Source organism: Manis javanica, chromosome 1, assembly GCF_040802235.1.
Source record: "Manis javanica isolate MJ-LG chromosome 1, MJ_LKY, whole genome shotgun sequence".
Taxonomy (NCBI): Eukaryota; Metazoa; Chordata; class Mammalia; order Pholidota; family Manidae; genus Manis; species Manis javanica.
The window spans coordinates 142,449,476-142,465,148 of NC_133156.1; the positions used below are offsets into that span (position 1 = coordinate 142,449,476).

Consider the following 15,673-nt stretch of genomic DNA (forward strand, 5'->3'; position numbering starts at 1 on the left):
TTTTAAAGATGTGAAAACTCAAGCCCATCATATTTAGATAAGTTGTCATGCACCATTTTAAGGTAGCAGTAGTAAGAAGGGGGACAAAATCTTGACTGAGTTGAAGTCTAATCCTTCTGAGAGAGAGTGTTTCATAAGTTTCCTTGTATATACTGACTATTTCAATTAAGTGCATTGACAGCTGAACCTGTTAAGAGATCTGTAAGTGTTGACAAGCAATGTGGTGATTTATCTACTTCCATGTTGTTCAAGTTCAACTCCTTGGAGCTCATTCTGTCATCCCTAATAGTCATTGGAGTGAAATAGCAGAAGCTGAAAATGACAGGATCAGGCTTCACAGAAAAGTCCACTTTAAAATTTAATCAGAAAATGTAAGTAGGTTGGAAAGAGAGCAACGCTATGTATTTGAAGTCATCAGAGTTATAATTGTAGAAACCATCTATAAATGTGTATGTTCAAGGTGCAAACTTGTTTGAAGCAAAGGTTACTTTGTTCTCATTTACCTGGCAGGTGGATGGGTGAAGAAGTCTGAATATTCAAACCAGGGGGTTGTTCTAATCCATTGATTAAAGGATTAAGGCTTTTAGTGAATATCCTGTTTATTTTAGCTAAGTGGTGGATATTGGTACCATAACTTGCTTTTAGCTCTGTGTCCTTCAGTATGAAAGGCATGTGGTATTGAACACTGCATGGGACCTGTGACTTCAAAACAATGTCGGAGAGATGTTGAACAAGTAAACAAGTATTTTTACTTTGCATTTAGTGTTATACCCAGGAAGCAGGGAGGCCATATCCCATTCCAATAATGTCTCCTTTGTGCAGATTATCTTGGGAACCCCTGTATTCCAGTGGCTTTGCAGGACTCTGTGACATATTCTTTTCCATATTCTGAATGTCTGTTAAAGCTCATTCCATCAAGGCCAAATTAATTTTTAGAATCTCATGTAGCCATAAAGTGTCAAAGGGCTAGTAATATTCAAATTATGGCTAACAATTGACAGTCCAAGTTAATAAGGTCAATAATCAATCAATACAAAAATAGATCATTTTTTTGTCTAAAGATTCTAATTTCAAGTTAAAAAACCTCTAGTTTACTCAACATAATAAATGTTTGTTGAGGGATTAACTACTGGCTGTACACCAGTGCCTGGTGATCCATGCATAACCCACATTACCTATCATATGGGTCTGAGAGTAAAACTAAGGGTCACAAAAATTGCCATAAAATATAAAATTCTTGAAAACTATTTTCCTCAGACTGTAGGATAAGTTCATGAGGCTGGGCTGGAGGAAGGTGTAAGATCCTTCCCAACAAATGCCAGACCTTTTGGGAAGTATCATGAGCCAATTTGCAGTATTTTTCCCTATTCCCAGCACTCTACTCAGCTACCCTTCAAGCTCCCACTGAAGCCTCTAAACAGGCTGTGAAAATTATTACCCCTCTGTCCCTCCCTTCTCCTCCAGGTCACATTGCCTTTGTGTGGCTTTGGTGAGTTGCCCAATTAGGATAGAGCTGCTCTTCCAGTTAAATTTGTATCTTTCTGGGTTCTTCTTTAATGCATTCAGGATGTTACCGTGCATCTGTGGGATGCCATGAGCTGTTGTATATGCTTGGGATGAAATAGTGACAAAAACAGATGTGGTCCCTGTCCTCAAGGGACTTACATTCTATCAACCACAGTGGGGACTCAGAAGACCAACACAATGGATATGTAAATTGCATAGTTTGTGGAAATGAGTGCAGAAAAAGATGAATGGGATCCTAAGTGTAGGATGGGGTGTAGGTCTGTGGCCTCCTGGAGAAGGTGACATTTGAACAAAGCCGTAGAGAAGAGAGAGGCAGCTGAATGGCTGTCAGGGGCCAGCAAACATGATGGCTCATTGGTGGGGTGGCCTGGCATGCTGGCAGAATAGGAAAGTGGCTGAGGTGGCTGGAGCTGGGTGCAGGAGTTTGCAAAGAGATGGGAGACCCAATTGGTCATTTTGAGAATCTTGTCTTTTATTCAGAGTGAAAAGAGGATCTGGTAGGGAATTTTGAGCAGAGGCAAAGTAGTGCGGGAACTGAAACATTTACGTGTTCAAGGCATCATTCTGTCATATCGTATATAATACCCTGTGGTGAGTTGATGTAAGTCTGTTTCTTCCCCTCAGATTGCCTTCCTACAAGAGCAAAATCCTTCCAAGTTTATCTCCATATCCCAGGTAACTGGCCCAGAGTTCACTGAATGTTCATCAGGTTCCTCAACTCCCAGCCTTATTCTTAATAATCATACTGCACAGACTGTGAGAAGTGAGTGGATGGAGAAGTTGGTGCTCCCCAGGCTTTGTCTACTTCTACTCACACACAGTTTCCTCTGGATTATATGAAATGCTGAGTATAAACTTATTGGCATCAAAAAACCACTCTAAAAATCTTGGTTTCTCCCCATATCCAGGTGTAAAGTAATCTAGCCAAGCATTCTGTCCCTCAAAGAAACAAAATATGCAAGAAATATGGAAGTGCACATCTATAAAGAGCCCTGGCAACATAGTGCAAGAACTGGAAGATTTTAAAACCACTTTCATGTTCTCCACTGGAAGTGAAGTAAATGCGCACACCTTCGTAATCCTAGAGAAGTGCCTGCTTGCTGCAGGAAATGAAGAATTGTATGATAGGTCTGTAAAATAAAACTGATCAATAGCAGATACTCTAGGAAGGCAATAAGCTTTCCAAAAAACAAAATTGCCATTTCTTTTTGAGCTGGCCTATTTATTTAATGTTGCACTGAATGTTACATCTTAAAAGTTCTCATTTACACGGTATCATAATTATCAGTATACCATCTGTTCACTTCTGCCGGAGGCCAATGTGTTGGCTGAGTGTGGAGCTCTGATTATGGGTGCCCTCCCATCAGGTGGCGAACTCTGTGGCTGGCGGCTGGTGGACATAGAGGCCTGCATGGTGCAGAAGGGCAAATTCTCAATAAACACCTATTCATCAGTCCTTAAATGAAAAGGGTTCTACAAACAACTAGTGACATCCGTCCAGGTTGCTTAATTATAAAAGAAGTTGTTAGGTAATACTCATAAAGAGAAAAGTCACTAATAAATTTGGAAAACACAAAATTGCAGAAATATGTGTAGTGTAGAATGCATATGTTATGTAGCATTTAGAGGCTATTTCCTTAGCATATTTGTGAGAAACTGGCAGTTTGTATTTAAGGTAGTTTTCAGATGACTACCTGTTGGGAATCCTTTCTCACTGCTCTGTTTTAAAATCTTCTCCCTCTGTTTTCTGGTTCCAGTATAAATATATTTAATCTAGCTTCAAAAATTGAAGTGTTTCTCATTTCAGAGAGGGTGTGTATATGTCTTACCAACATTTCCTCTTCTGAGCAAGTATTTGGGTTATTAAAGTCATACTAAATGAGCCTCTGTCTGAAATAAGTTTTATGTAGTGTATTTTTTGCCAAAGTTCATGTAGTTTGTTTAGGAGTTGCCATCCAGACATCCTTCCTTACATACTGGTTAAGATAAATTTATATAAAACACTTATGTCACGGTTTTATTTTTTTTCCTTCTCTGTCTTCTTTTAATTGGTGGACCCTTTTAATGGCCACATGAAATACTTTTTAATATATTTATTGATAATGACCTAATCACACTTTTATTGATGGACTGTCAGAGGGAAGGATGAACCAGTACCCAGCATATAGAAACCTGACTTCCATTTGGTTTAGAGGCCCTGGGCGAATGGGTCTGCTACCACCTCCTTCTCACTGTGATGACGGTTACCATGTGGCTTGCAAGATCTCTCTCTCCTTCTCTTTTTCTCTCCCTCCCTTCCCCTCCATCCCACCCCTACACAGAATTTTGGGATCCTCATGAAAAAGAAAATAGTGAGACTCGTCTCCATTATTATCTCAAAGATTATAGCTCCTTGCAGTCCTTTTAACTGAGTTGTTCTTATGTGAGGAAGAGATTCCTCCCAAGCACCTTTGTGTTTCAATTCTATAAGTTTACTTTGCTCTGGGCCCCGCCTTTCAGTGACAGTGTGATGTCACCACCAGGGAAGCCCAGGGGTGAAGAGGTGAAGAAGGGAGCGAGCTGTGCACAGAAACTATCTCTGTACGTTTCCTATTAGTTTTTCCTGAAACCAGCGCTCGCCAAGGGTTGCTTGACAAGGCTTTTGATGATTTTATTTGGCTATCTCCAAAATCAGACCTTTCTCACAGCACCAGGAATTTCTGCCTTGGGAATTATTTTAAACAGTGGCATTCCTTCTGAAGACAATTTCAAAACAGAAATTATCAAAATTTCAGAAGCAGTGGTACTAGTGTTGTCAAGGCAATTAATTTTATCTGAGGGTGCAAGACTTACATTGGGGATGTAGTTTTATTTTAATTGCATGACATTATAGAAACATTTCACATAATGTTCAAATAAGACTGGTTGCATTTTGAAGGGGGGTGATTTCTTCCTGTTTCCACACTGTGAGAGTCAGTGGCTTTGTCCATGTCCATGTGCAGGCCTAAAGCCCTGTGCAAACTTACCCCAGCAAAGTTCAACACATTCTCAGACATTTTAATCAGGAGCATGTAGCTGACATTACAAATCAGGTTACCAAATTATCCTGGTTTCCAAATGGATTTCTTCAAAGATATCATCTTAAAGCCATGTCCTGTTCTTTTAGTATTTAAGTTATTCAGGCTTCTTGACTCATTGAAAGAATATTCCTCAGACATTGCTTTTATTTTCTCACTGACCTGTCACCACTTAATCTTCTCTTCATCTCATTCCCTCCAACACCAGCCCAGTGCCTTCCCTACCAAATCCAAAGCCTCCCTCATGTGCTTGGGCTCCTCTGGGACCCTTCTGCCACTTTCCAACCATGCCCTCCTGCTTCACCAATCCTGACACTGCATTTGCCCAGGAGCACTGCTGCTGGCAGTGACCTCGGTCACCACAACTGGGATGTTCTGAAAAGGGGAGACATCATAATTATTACGTTCTCCAGTCTTATGTAATCCCAGGAAAGTGAAAAGTAATGAATACAGTTGAGACAGAGCTGCCTGCTGATCCCACGTCATCAGGCTCCCTCTGGGAAGCTGCGGGACACAGACTCCAGTTCTGCATTCCTGACATTGGCAGCCTGGCTGCTCAGCGTTCTGGGCAAATATTTCTCCTGACTCAGAGGTAGGGGCCTCGCTGACAATTCCAGGAAACTTGGCAGGTCTGAATGTGTCTTCACAGGGACTGCCTGTAAATCACAGTCCTGTTTTATAAAAAGTGCTTTTGCTCAGTGACACTGCTTACTCATTTTTGAAGTCAAGATTCCTCAGAGAGTCCAAGTCCAGGCCATCCAGTCTCTTGTTAACTGGCTGTAGCATCTTGGGTGTCTTGTCTTGTTTTGTTTTGTTGTTTTTCACACTGTCAATCCCTGAAGAATAAGCATGAAATCAGTTTCCAATTGAGAGAATGTTTTCCCCCATCACCCCACACCACCCCTACCCACTCCCAGAAGACGTGGTGCCATAGGGTCAGGGAGCAGCTGCGCTCTGTGTTCCAGCCAAGTTGAAGCCACGTTCTGGTCTGGGAAGGCCATGTTCTCAGGGACTCAGACTTCCCAAAAAGAACAATATCATGACTGTGGGTCAGATAGTGCTCTGTGCAAACAAAAATACATCACTGATAGATCTCCACAGTAATGTCAAGATGAAATACTCGACGTAAGGGGATTACAGAGGGACCTTCAAGGACAAGTGCCTCATTTGCTCATGGCACCTGGTGGACTCTAGAAACAGTTTACTGAGTTCATGAGTGAATTAATGCACAGAACTTAGTACTGTAAGTTAGTAGATTGGAAATAGTGTACATGTTGCCTGAATTCCTGTTTCAGTATTTTTCCTACTACACTTTGAAAATACATCCTCCCCTTAAACACTTCCATAAAATAGGTGTAAAAGCATTCCACAATTACACAAGAGGCCTCAATGTACTCTTAAGCATATACATGCAAAGACATGCAAACATATAACATAAAAATCATAACTAGTAAATCCTAAATCTCACCTATCTGAACCTTAAATATAAACTATAATGCAGATAAAATATTTAATTTGTAAGAGCTTTGATGAATTATGTGTATGCTCATGTCTCATTTAAAGAAAACAAAATCTCTGTTTTTTTTCTTAACTTGAGGTATAATGTACATAAAGTGTGCATAGGCACTGGAATTAATATTTGTTTTCCTCCAAATTAATTCCTCATAATTGGAAGCAAGAAAGAGATGACATTAAATGTGCACCAAAGTCTGCCCATCAGAAACTATTTAACCAGAGGATCTGCCTGCAATGTTCCACTGTCATGTTAATTTCACATTCTGGGTCCCTCCTTTTGGAGGGATCGAAGAAACAAATAAAGTAGCCATTTGGGTTGAGCCTCATCCAAAGAACTAAGAATGAAGATACCAATAGGACTTGTTCCTGTCAATAGCCCACACTGTGATCCAGGATAGTAGTGGGGCCCAGTCTGCTCCAAGTATTTCTAAAACTCTTCTTTAATTTTCTTATAAGGGTCTTATCATCAATAAAAAAATTTTTTCAATTCTCATTTCATGTACACTTCCAAATATCCTTAGGGAAGAAGGGTGTAGTATTCATTAGTTTAAAAAAAAAAAGTGAGGTTTTAGAATTCTAACTTTAAAATTAGATTTATAGTTTTGTAGTGTTAACATACTTTTAGAACTGAGCTTCCATGACAGTAAAATGGGTGCAGTTCTATGTGTGTTGAAATGTGTTTGTATTACTGTTAATCCAGTGACTGACTTAGTAATCAACCATCCGATGAATAGTGCAGTAGGCTTGAGGTACAGGTTTTCGTATCCCTAACTGGCCAAATGAAATTACATAATGGAACAAAGCAACCACAAGAGTGGAAACATGCTCCCAAAAGATTATGTTTGGTGCTAAAAAACAGATTATTCTGTTTAGCCAAAGAATCATTCTTAGGCACTTATTGTTCCACAGGCCCTGGCATATAACAACCCTGTTTATTTATTGTAACAGTGTACTCCACTAAGGTAGCCATTAGCCACTTCTGCCTATTTAAATTAAAATTAATTAAAATTAAATGTGTGTTAAAATCCAGTGTACATTTCAAGTGCCCAACTGGCCCATGTGTCTAGTGGCTACCATATTGGACACTGAAGATATAGAACATCACCAGCATGAACATACCAAACCTTAAAGAGAATAGAGAATTTTACTGTTTTTGCTTTTATTTTTTCATGTGAAAAGATCAGTAAACTTCACCAAGATCCTACCATATTTAAAAGAATTTCAAATTGGCTGCTATAGCCTGTCAAAATAAATAGAGCTAGCATGTTCTCAAAACTTCCACAGATTTGGGGGCCATTTAAGGAATTTTATGAGATAATAATACTCAGTGCAGTTAGCACTCCTGAGACCAGAAGTCCCAAAAGTTTAAAAGAGAAATAAAATGCATGCAAAATGTATTCAAGGTTTTCCCAATATCCATGTCATTCTAATAGTTAAATTCTAGAGTACTACATAACGTTGTTATAATTTGTAGTGATATACTCTGTATTTACTTTATTAAAAATTATGCTGCTTTTAATAGCATCATTAATGTCACATAGTGTTATTAATGTTATATATCCAAGATATAACAAAAAGTGTTCTGTTGCAAACAGGGGTCTCCCCATTGACCCTCCGTGGTTCTTTCTCTCCTGTGTGCTCCCGTGGGAAGGGTGTATAGAAATTCCTGTCATAGGGTTTTCTGTCACTTGCCAGGTGGTTTCCACACAGTTCAATGTTGCTCAGCAACCAGAACATCAGAAGAAAAGCCAAGGAAGAGGGTCCTGTCCTCAGCTGAGCCGTGGTTCTCAGGCCAGCAGCATCTGCCTCCCCTGGGTGCTTGTTAGAAATGCAGACCCTCAGGCCACTCCAGACCCCTAAATCAGAATCATTCTAGATCAGTGACTTACAAACTTGAGGTACCACGATCGGCTTGAAGACTTGTTAAAACAGCCCCCTGGGTCCCTCGCCCAGAGTTCCCATTCGGTAACGGTGGACTGATGCTGATGTTGAATCAGATCAAGGACAGGACCACCTTGTAAACCCGCTGCTGTGGGCTAACTTGTTCTCATATGTGGTTGCACGTTGAGACAGACCACCTGGTGAGCTTCCTGAAAACATGATACTTGAGTCCCACTTACAGAGATTCTGAGTTAAATGACTAGAACACAGCATGAGTGCTGAGACTTTTTTTAAAAAGGTCTCCTGGGGATTCTAATATGCAGCAAGGTTTTAGAAGCCCAGACTAAATATTTTGTGTTCAGAACTTCTACTGGGGGGGGTTGTAGGCAAAAGCAAAATTAGATCTAAGCAGAACCCCACCACCACCAACCATGACTCTGGGTGATGCTGGAATTTATCTCTGTGGTTTAGGCTGAGCATGGCATTCTGCAGACCTCCACCTGCCTCCACACACAAACCCCTCATGGCCTAACCTTGGGACTAGTTTTATTAACCATTCCTTCCTTCATTCCACAAATACCCATAGCATCTCTGTTGTGAAAAGGTCTTGCTCTAGTTGCTGGAGACTCATCACTGGACAAAATCATGGCACTGACATTTTATTTTTTTTACCTCTGCTGTTAAACTCAAAATAATTGCCCTGTGGTGTTAAAGAAAAACTAGAGTTGAGCAGTAAAGTGGTGAATACGTATTTTATTCAGGAAAAACAACAACAAATATTGCAGTAGGGGGAAAGAGACCTCAGTATAGAACTGGGCTCGATTCTAAATACAAGGATAAGTGGGAGTTTATAGCTGAGAAGCAAGGTAGGCTCAGTAGGCAGAAAGTTCCTACAGCAGGGGGAAGGGGGATTCTGGGTCAACCACCCAACAGGATTCTTGCTGAAGACAAGCCAAGGAGATGAGATGTCCGTGGGGTGGTGGAGGATGAGGGCCTCCATCAGATCTGGAGAATGACCAGAAGCCCAGACTGGGGGCTTTTGGCTAAACTGACTTGGTAGGATTTTGGCTAACACTGGACAGTGCAGAGATGAATGCAGAAGCCCAAACATCAGGGCCTAGTTGAGAAGATGGTCAAGAAGAGAATCTTTGTCAGTGGATTGATAAAAATAATATGCAAATCATTAAAATACATACACCATCTATAAAGAAATATGCAGAGAGACAGAGACAATGTCTTTCAACAGTTTATCTCCCTGTCACTCCACTGTTAATAGACGTTTTTAATGTTGCTCAGTTAACTCCCTCAGATCTTCCCATGAACCTGACATCCAAATAAAATTTGGAATGCTGCGTGTGTGCAGACGGAAGTGCCCAGTCTATTATTTGCCAGTTTGCCATTTCAAACCCGATGGAGAGGCATAATTGAAACTTTTAATGGCCAGCATCTGTTCAGGCTCTTTCTCCCCTTGCCTCCATCTCACCGGCTTCCTCCTCCCTAGCCAACTCCCACCCTTAATTCAAAACCTTCCTTCCCAACTTCTGTGTGTGTGTGTGTGTGTGTGTGTGTGTGTACAGTCCTATCCTGTTTTCACACCAGCCTGCTCTCAAAAACCTTCCTGCTCCTACGGGAAAGTCTGGATGATCCCAGACCTCCTGCCCAGAAGTGGTTGACAATGTAGTGTTTTCATTCGAATGCAAATTTGTCTCTGGACTAGATTCAAAGCAAGGGCTGACCCCTCCAACTGTCTCTCCAACTCCAACCCCAGCCCTTGTTGTCTTTTGTGTTCTTGTAAATAAATGAGAGGCAACTGGCTTTCCATTTGGAGACACAGCTGCAGGGGGCTCCTGGGAGCCAGCTAGAGCGCGCGAGAGAGGCTGAAAGATTTGGAGTCTAGCATTTAAATCTAGAAAAGAGGCTTTTTTAGACCTTTCATTTACAGTTGCTCTGGCTCCTCTAGAATTCCTTTTTTTTAATGCTTATTTATTCAGACCTAATATGCTTCCCTCCTTTTAACTTTTCTTGTCCAAAAAGAAGAATAAATCAACGCCACAGTAGCACAGAATAAACTCTAAGAAGTGTGTTTATTCTTGATGTTCTCCGGATAAGTATGCAGCGTGGCCAGTTAGGGAGGTAGAGACTGCATCCTGGGAAGCGGCCGTGAGGGTGGGGGCGGATTTAATGCCTGCATCTCTCCCTAAAACTAACAGGTCGTGATTGCATTCCAGCCCATCGTGATGGCCCTGTCGGGAGGCCTCTCAAAGGCCTCCCGTGGCGGGCGCGCTGCCTCTGTACCTCCAGAAACATCTTAGAGCTGTAAGCCGAGCGCGGCCCCTCGGCGGCCGGAGCGGAGCCCCGCGGCCGCGGAGCGGAGGGGCGCGGCCGCCCGGGCTGCGCGGGAGGGGCCTCTGCCGGCCGCTGGCTAAGCGCGCGTGTTCTCTGCTCTCCCGCGTACAGGGCACCACGAGCCGCGCGGCGCACCTGGCGGGGCCCGAGCCCGCGCCGCCGCCGCCGCCGCCGCCGCGGGAGCCGTTCGCGCCCAGCCTGGGCAGCGCCTTCCACCTGCCCGACGCGCCGCCCGCCGCCGCCGCCGCCGCCGCGCTCTACTACTCGAGCTCCACGCTGCCCGCGCCGCCGCGCGGGGGCTCCCCGCTGACCGCGCCGCAGGGCGGCTCGCCCACCAAGCTGCAGCGCGGCGGCTCGGCCCCCGAGGGCGCCGCCTACGCCGCGCCGCGCGGCTCCTCGCCCAAGCAGTCGCCCAGCCGCCTAGCCAAGTCCTACAGCACCAGCTCGCCCATCAACATCGTCGTGTCCTCAGCCGGCCTGTCCCCGATCCGCGTGACCTCGCCCCCCACCGTGCAGTCCACCATCTCCTCGTCGCCCATCCACCAGCTGAGCTCCACCATAGGCACGTACGCCACCCTGTCGCCCACCAAGCGCCTGGTGCACGCGTCCGAGCAGTACAGCAAGCACTCGCAGGAGCTGTATGCCACGGCCACCCTCCAGAGGCCGGGCAGCCTGGCAGGTAAACGGCGCGCTGCCCGCCTTCCGCGGCTCGGCCCGGGCACCTGGGCGCGTGGTGGGGGAGCGCGCAGGATGGAGGCTAGTGGCTGGGCTGGAGCGGAACTCAGGCGGGGCGTGTCTGTGGGCCAGGGTTCAGCATCCACAGTGGACAGAGAATGCCAGGGCGTCCCTAGGCTGTGCCAGGGTCTAAACTAAATTATGCCAGTTCCTTCCTTTTGGAAGTAAAGCAGTCTTTCCAACTCGAACGTTTTCTCTCTCTTCCCCCCTCCATCCGAAAAACTAAGCCATGCATAAAATGAAGTCTCATTTAATAAAGAACCAGAGACCTGTTAATTACATACACAAAAAGAGCAAAGTGAATATCACGATATTTATGCATAGTCACCTATAGTTGTCTACATTTAGTTGTGGAAAAAAGGAAGGGATTTTCCCAAAGCCTTCAAATTACGTAGATTTCAATAGTAGTGAAAAAGCAATGATGAACTTCCATGGAGTTTCACTACTTTGTTATGGCTCACATGTTTTTTATACTTGTCTAAATTTAGTCACTGGGAAAAGTAAAGGATTTCCCATACCTGTCATGGATTTACAGAGATCTCAACAGGGAAAAAAAGGAACCAGCAATAAACTGCTTTAAATTTGTTACCTGCTTGTTAAAGGGATGGAGGGGCTGGGCTGGACTGGCATTGTGAGAAGCAAGCTGCTTTTCTCTGCCAGTTCAGATGAGGTGACATTTCTGTGGTCTTTATGGCTATCAAAGACCAGGCTAAGCTGGTGATTCTCTGCTGGTAGCACCATATGTTCAGCTTAAACAAGACGCTGTGATTGAAAAACTAATGTTTTGTCTCCTAAAGTACCTGACAACTAACTCAGATTTATTGTCGATTTTTTTCCTCTTATGAAAGTATTTGGTAATTGTGTCACTCTAGTAACAGATGCTGGGCTCATATGTTTCCTTTCTTGACATAAATAGATGACTGTGAAGATAAATAGGAAAAAAAAAAAGGAACTTGTGTACACAAGGCAGGTGTCCAAGGCCTTTTGTAATTCAGTACCGTAATTGCCAGTGTGGACTGGCCTGGCATAACAGGATGCCGGCTGGAATTCTGCTACCCCCAAATTACACTAGGTATGTTTACTGAAATTAAAATATGCTCCCCCTCTCATTTCTCTCTCGCTCTAGTAGGATTTTGAAGTAGATGATCATTAATGCTAACCCAGTGCCAGTGTGGAAATATCTATAACGTAGGGACTCAGGAGCAGCAGTCTGGTTGGAAGAGGGATTCAGGAGATAGGTATGGAAACTTTATGTAAGTTTGGAAACATTGCTTTCTAAATTTGTAAAATAAGTTACTAGACCATGTCCAGAAGCTGGGAACTGGTAGAACTTGAGGGAGACTGAAGCCCCATGGCACCCTTCCCAGATAACGCAGAGAGGAGGAAGTAGGTCCAGGTGACTTGCTCAAGGCCATTTAATTTCCTGCACAAACCTGGGAAGAGAATCCAGGAGTCTTAGCTTCCAGCACTTTCTCCCATTGATTATACACACTAAACTTGCACATGTTCCACTAATTCATTTTAATAAAGGTAAGAATGGGGGTCTGGTAGAGAGGTTGGGGGCTGCAAATAGGGCCAAAAGAGAGCGTAACTGCTGCTTATATCATTGAATTTAAGAAGAGGTTTTAAAAGTAAGTGTGTTGTGATAATCGCTTGCCCTCTGATATCTGCAGTGGATGTTTCTATGTGTGTGTATGTGTGTTTAGGAGTAGGGAGGATTTGTCCAGAAAGAGGAGAGCTTCATTTGATCAGCACATCTCATGTGCCCCTCATTTCCATCTGTTCCTCAAAACCTCTGACTGTATTTCATTTTTGCTACCTGCTGAAAAAAAAAATCCATGTGCCATAGAAAATTCTTAACTTTAGAGCTACAATGAGCATTCTTAGTATTTGAATTACTGTTTAAAATGCATGCTCTTAAATATTCATTTAAAGATTTTGATTCATGCAAATTGCTGCTGGTAGTTTTTGAGTTTAAAATTATTCTGTAACTCACATAAATACTTGGGTTGCATATGATCACATGCCCCATTTAGAAATTAGCAAACTATAGCCCACGGAAGGTGTAGGGACAGATTCTAACATTTGCAAGCAATCGGGAATATTGCAGCTTTTGGACTCCATAGCTGAATCTGTGCGCTTGATACCATTCCAGGCACTGTAAAGTTTGGAGCCACCTGGTTTGCTAATTGAAAGCACAGTTAAAGTCAAGGCTGAAAAATAGCTTTTGGATTTTCAGGGTTGTAATTTTAGAGATTTGCTACTGCTAACTAGGACGTGTGAATACAGGATAGGTAGTGACTTCCACATTGAATGAATGAAGTCATTCAGTAATTATCTGTTAAGCATCTCTTATGTACTGGCCCTGAGTCAGACCCCGGGGATTCAGCAGTGATCAATATCAACCCAAATCCATGGCCTCATTTCAAATGGAGAAGATAGAAAATCAAGATATATTTTTGGTGTGGCCAGGGAACGCTCTAATTAGAAGGTGAGTTCTGAGTCGGTCTTGAAGGAAGTCAGGGCACAGGCCGTATTAATACCTAAGGGAAGGGCACTCCAAACAGAAGGAACAGCAAGTTCAAAAGCTGGTAAGTGGGGTGTGTCTGTTATGTTTTCAGAATATCAGGGAGACCAGTGGGGGTGGATGCTAGAGAAGATGGGCAAAGAAATGACTTGCTGTCTGAGAAACAACAAGTGACATGGGGGTGGAAGGCCAGATCAGGGAAGGCCTTGAAAGTCTTGATGAAGCCCTGAGGATGCTGGCTGTGCTAAAGCTTTGGGAGCCACTGAGGATCTGAGCAGAGGAGAGACACAGGCTGATTTAGTTGGTAACAGGGTCATTGTGCTGCTGTGTGGAGAATATGCTGTAGGGGATGCAGGAAAACCAGTGGGAGATTATCACCCTAAGGGAGATATGATCATGGATTGGGCCAGGATAGTAGCATTGGAAGTTATGAAAAGAAGTGTAATTCTGAATGTGTGTGTGTATAGTAGAGCTGACTGCCTTTTCTCATGAACTAACTGATAGTAAGAGACAGAGAGCTCAAGGATACTACCGGCCCAACACCAGAAGCGTGGAGTCACCATGGACTGTGATGGGGCAGGCTGCAGAGGGGTCTCACTGGGTTTGTGGCAGTTCTGGTAAATATTAAGATCATAGTTTTGGACATGTGATACCTTTCAGAATCAAAATGGAATAGACAATTGGATATGCAGGTCAGAGGTCAGAGGAGAAGACAAGGCTAAATATAAAAATTAGGGAGTCCTTAGTGGGCAAGTGGCATTTAAGACCTTGAGTCTAGAAGAAATTACATAGGAAATAAGTATAGAGAAAGACTGATGCGTCCTACAAATTTAGAGGGCTCTCAAGTGGAGAAGGACTCAGCAAAAGAAAGAGAAAACAGTAAGTGTAGGTCAGTGTCATTTCCTTGAAGCAAGAGAATATGTCTAAAGGCAGAGATTGCTAAACTATGTCCAGTGCAGTTAAGAAGTCAAGATGAAGAAAGACTGTTTAATGGCATTTGTTTAAGGGTCTTACATCATCAGTGACCTTGAAAGAGCCGTTTCAGTGAAGGGTGGTGGTAAAGCCCTGCAGGGTAGAGGGCGATGGGGTGGGAGAAGGAATGGCAGGAGGAACACTGGAGACTGAAAATATGCATAACATTTTCAAGAAGTTTTTCTTGTTAAGCTACAAATATTTCCAGAAATTTTGAAGTTCTAGCTGAGGATTTCAAGTCATCAATTGCAGTGGGCCCTGGGTAAGGAACAAACATCCGCATTTTCCACTAGAGCTTCCCAATGGCCAAAGCTTTATACAGTCTGGCCAGAGATCTGAGTTCCAGCTCACTGGGAAAACACCACAATTCAGATTAAACTTTAAAAAGTGTCATTTCTCAGTCATTATGTCATCAGGGTACTACGATCTCTTAGAACTTTTTCTTTGTTCTTTTTCTTTTCACTTTTATCCCTTTTCATCATAGCTGAGTGGAAACCCAGCTCTGCCTTGTTGTGGGGCCTAACATTAGGTGCGTTACTCACCTGCTTGAAATTATTCCCCAATGGGGGAGGAGGGGTCACAACAGAATCTGTTTACTCTTACAATTTCAGATGTAAATAAGAGAGTGCATGTAAAGTACTAGCACATTTGCTGGCTGAAAAAAAGTTAAGTCGTATTACTTAATAATACCTACCATACTACCTTGGATGTATAAGGAAGAAGTCACTCAGTTTTGCTTCAGACTCAAAACAGGTCTTTTGATCTCACAACATGCCAGTCTCTGTGTTATGGTGAGCATACAAAGATGAGTGAAGGATAATCCTTGCCCTAAGAGACCCAATTTCAGGACAGATATATGAATGAACAATTTTAACCCCTGTGCTAGAGCGAAACAGAAGCCAATTATGATGGGAATGTATAGGGGCATCCTACAGTGGGGATCAGCTGTGTGTCGTGGCAGCTTCCTGGTATGGTGCTCCAGAGTGAAGAGATATAGACAGAACTAGTAAGAAGTGGGAGCTAGAACAAAGTCAAAGAGGAGGTCGTGAGAGGCTGGGGAGCAGACCACCAGCAGATCAGGGTTTCTTGAGCGAAAGCTGAGTGGTAGGGGACA

The 15,673-nt window shown here is 43.2% G+C and overlaps 1 protein-coding gene across 6 annotated transcripts in view; it reads left to right on the forward strand.

Moving 5' to 3' along the window:
* The window catches only part of CTNND2 (catenin delta 2), a 925,492-nt gene that overhangs the window by 525,936 nt on the left and 383,883 nt on the right, over positions 1-15,673 (forward strand). For all 6 annotated transcript variants that reach the window (XM_073237801.1, XM_073237811.1, XM_073237821.1 and 3 more), the window contains one exon: positions 10,437-11,004. In XM_073237801.1, coding sequence (XP_073093902.1) covers positions 10,437-11,004 — 568 coding nt within the window. The remainder of the gene's footprint in view (positions 1-10,436; positions 11,005-15,673) is intronic.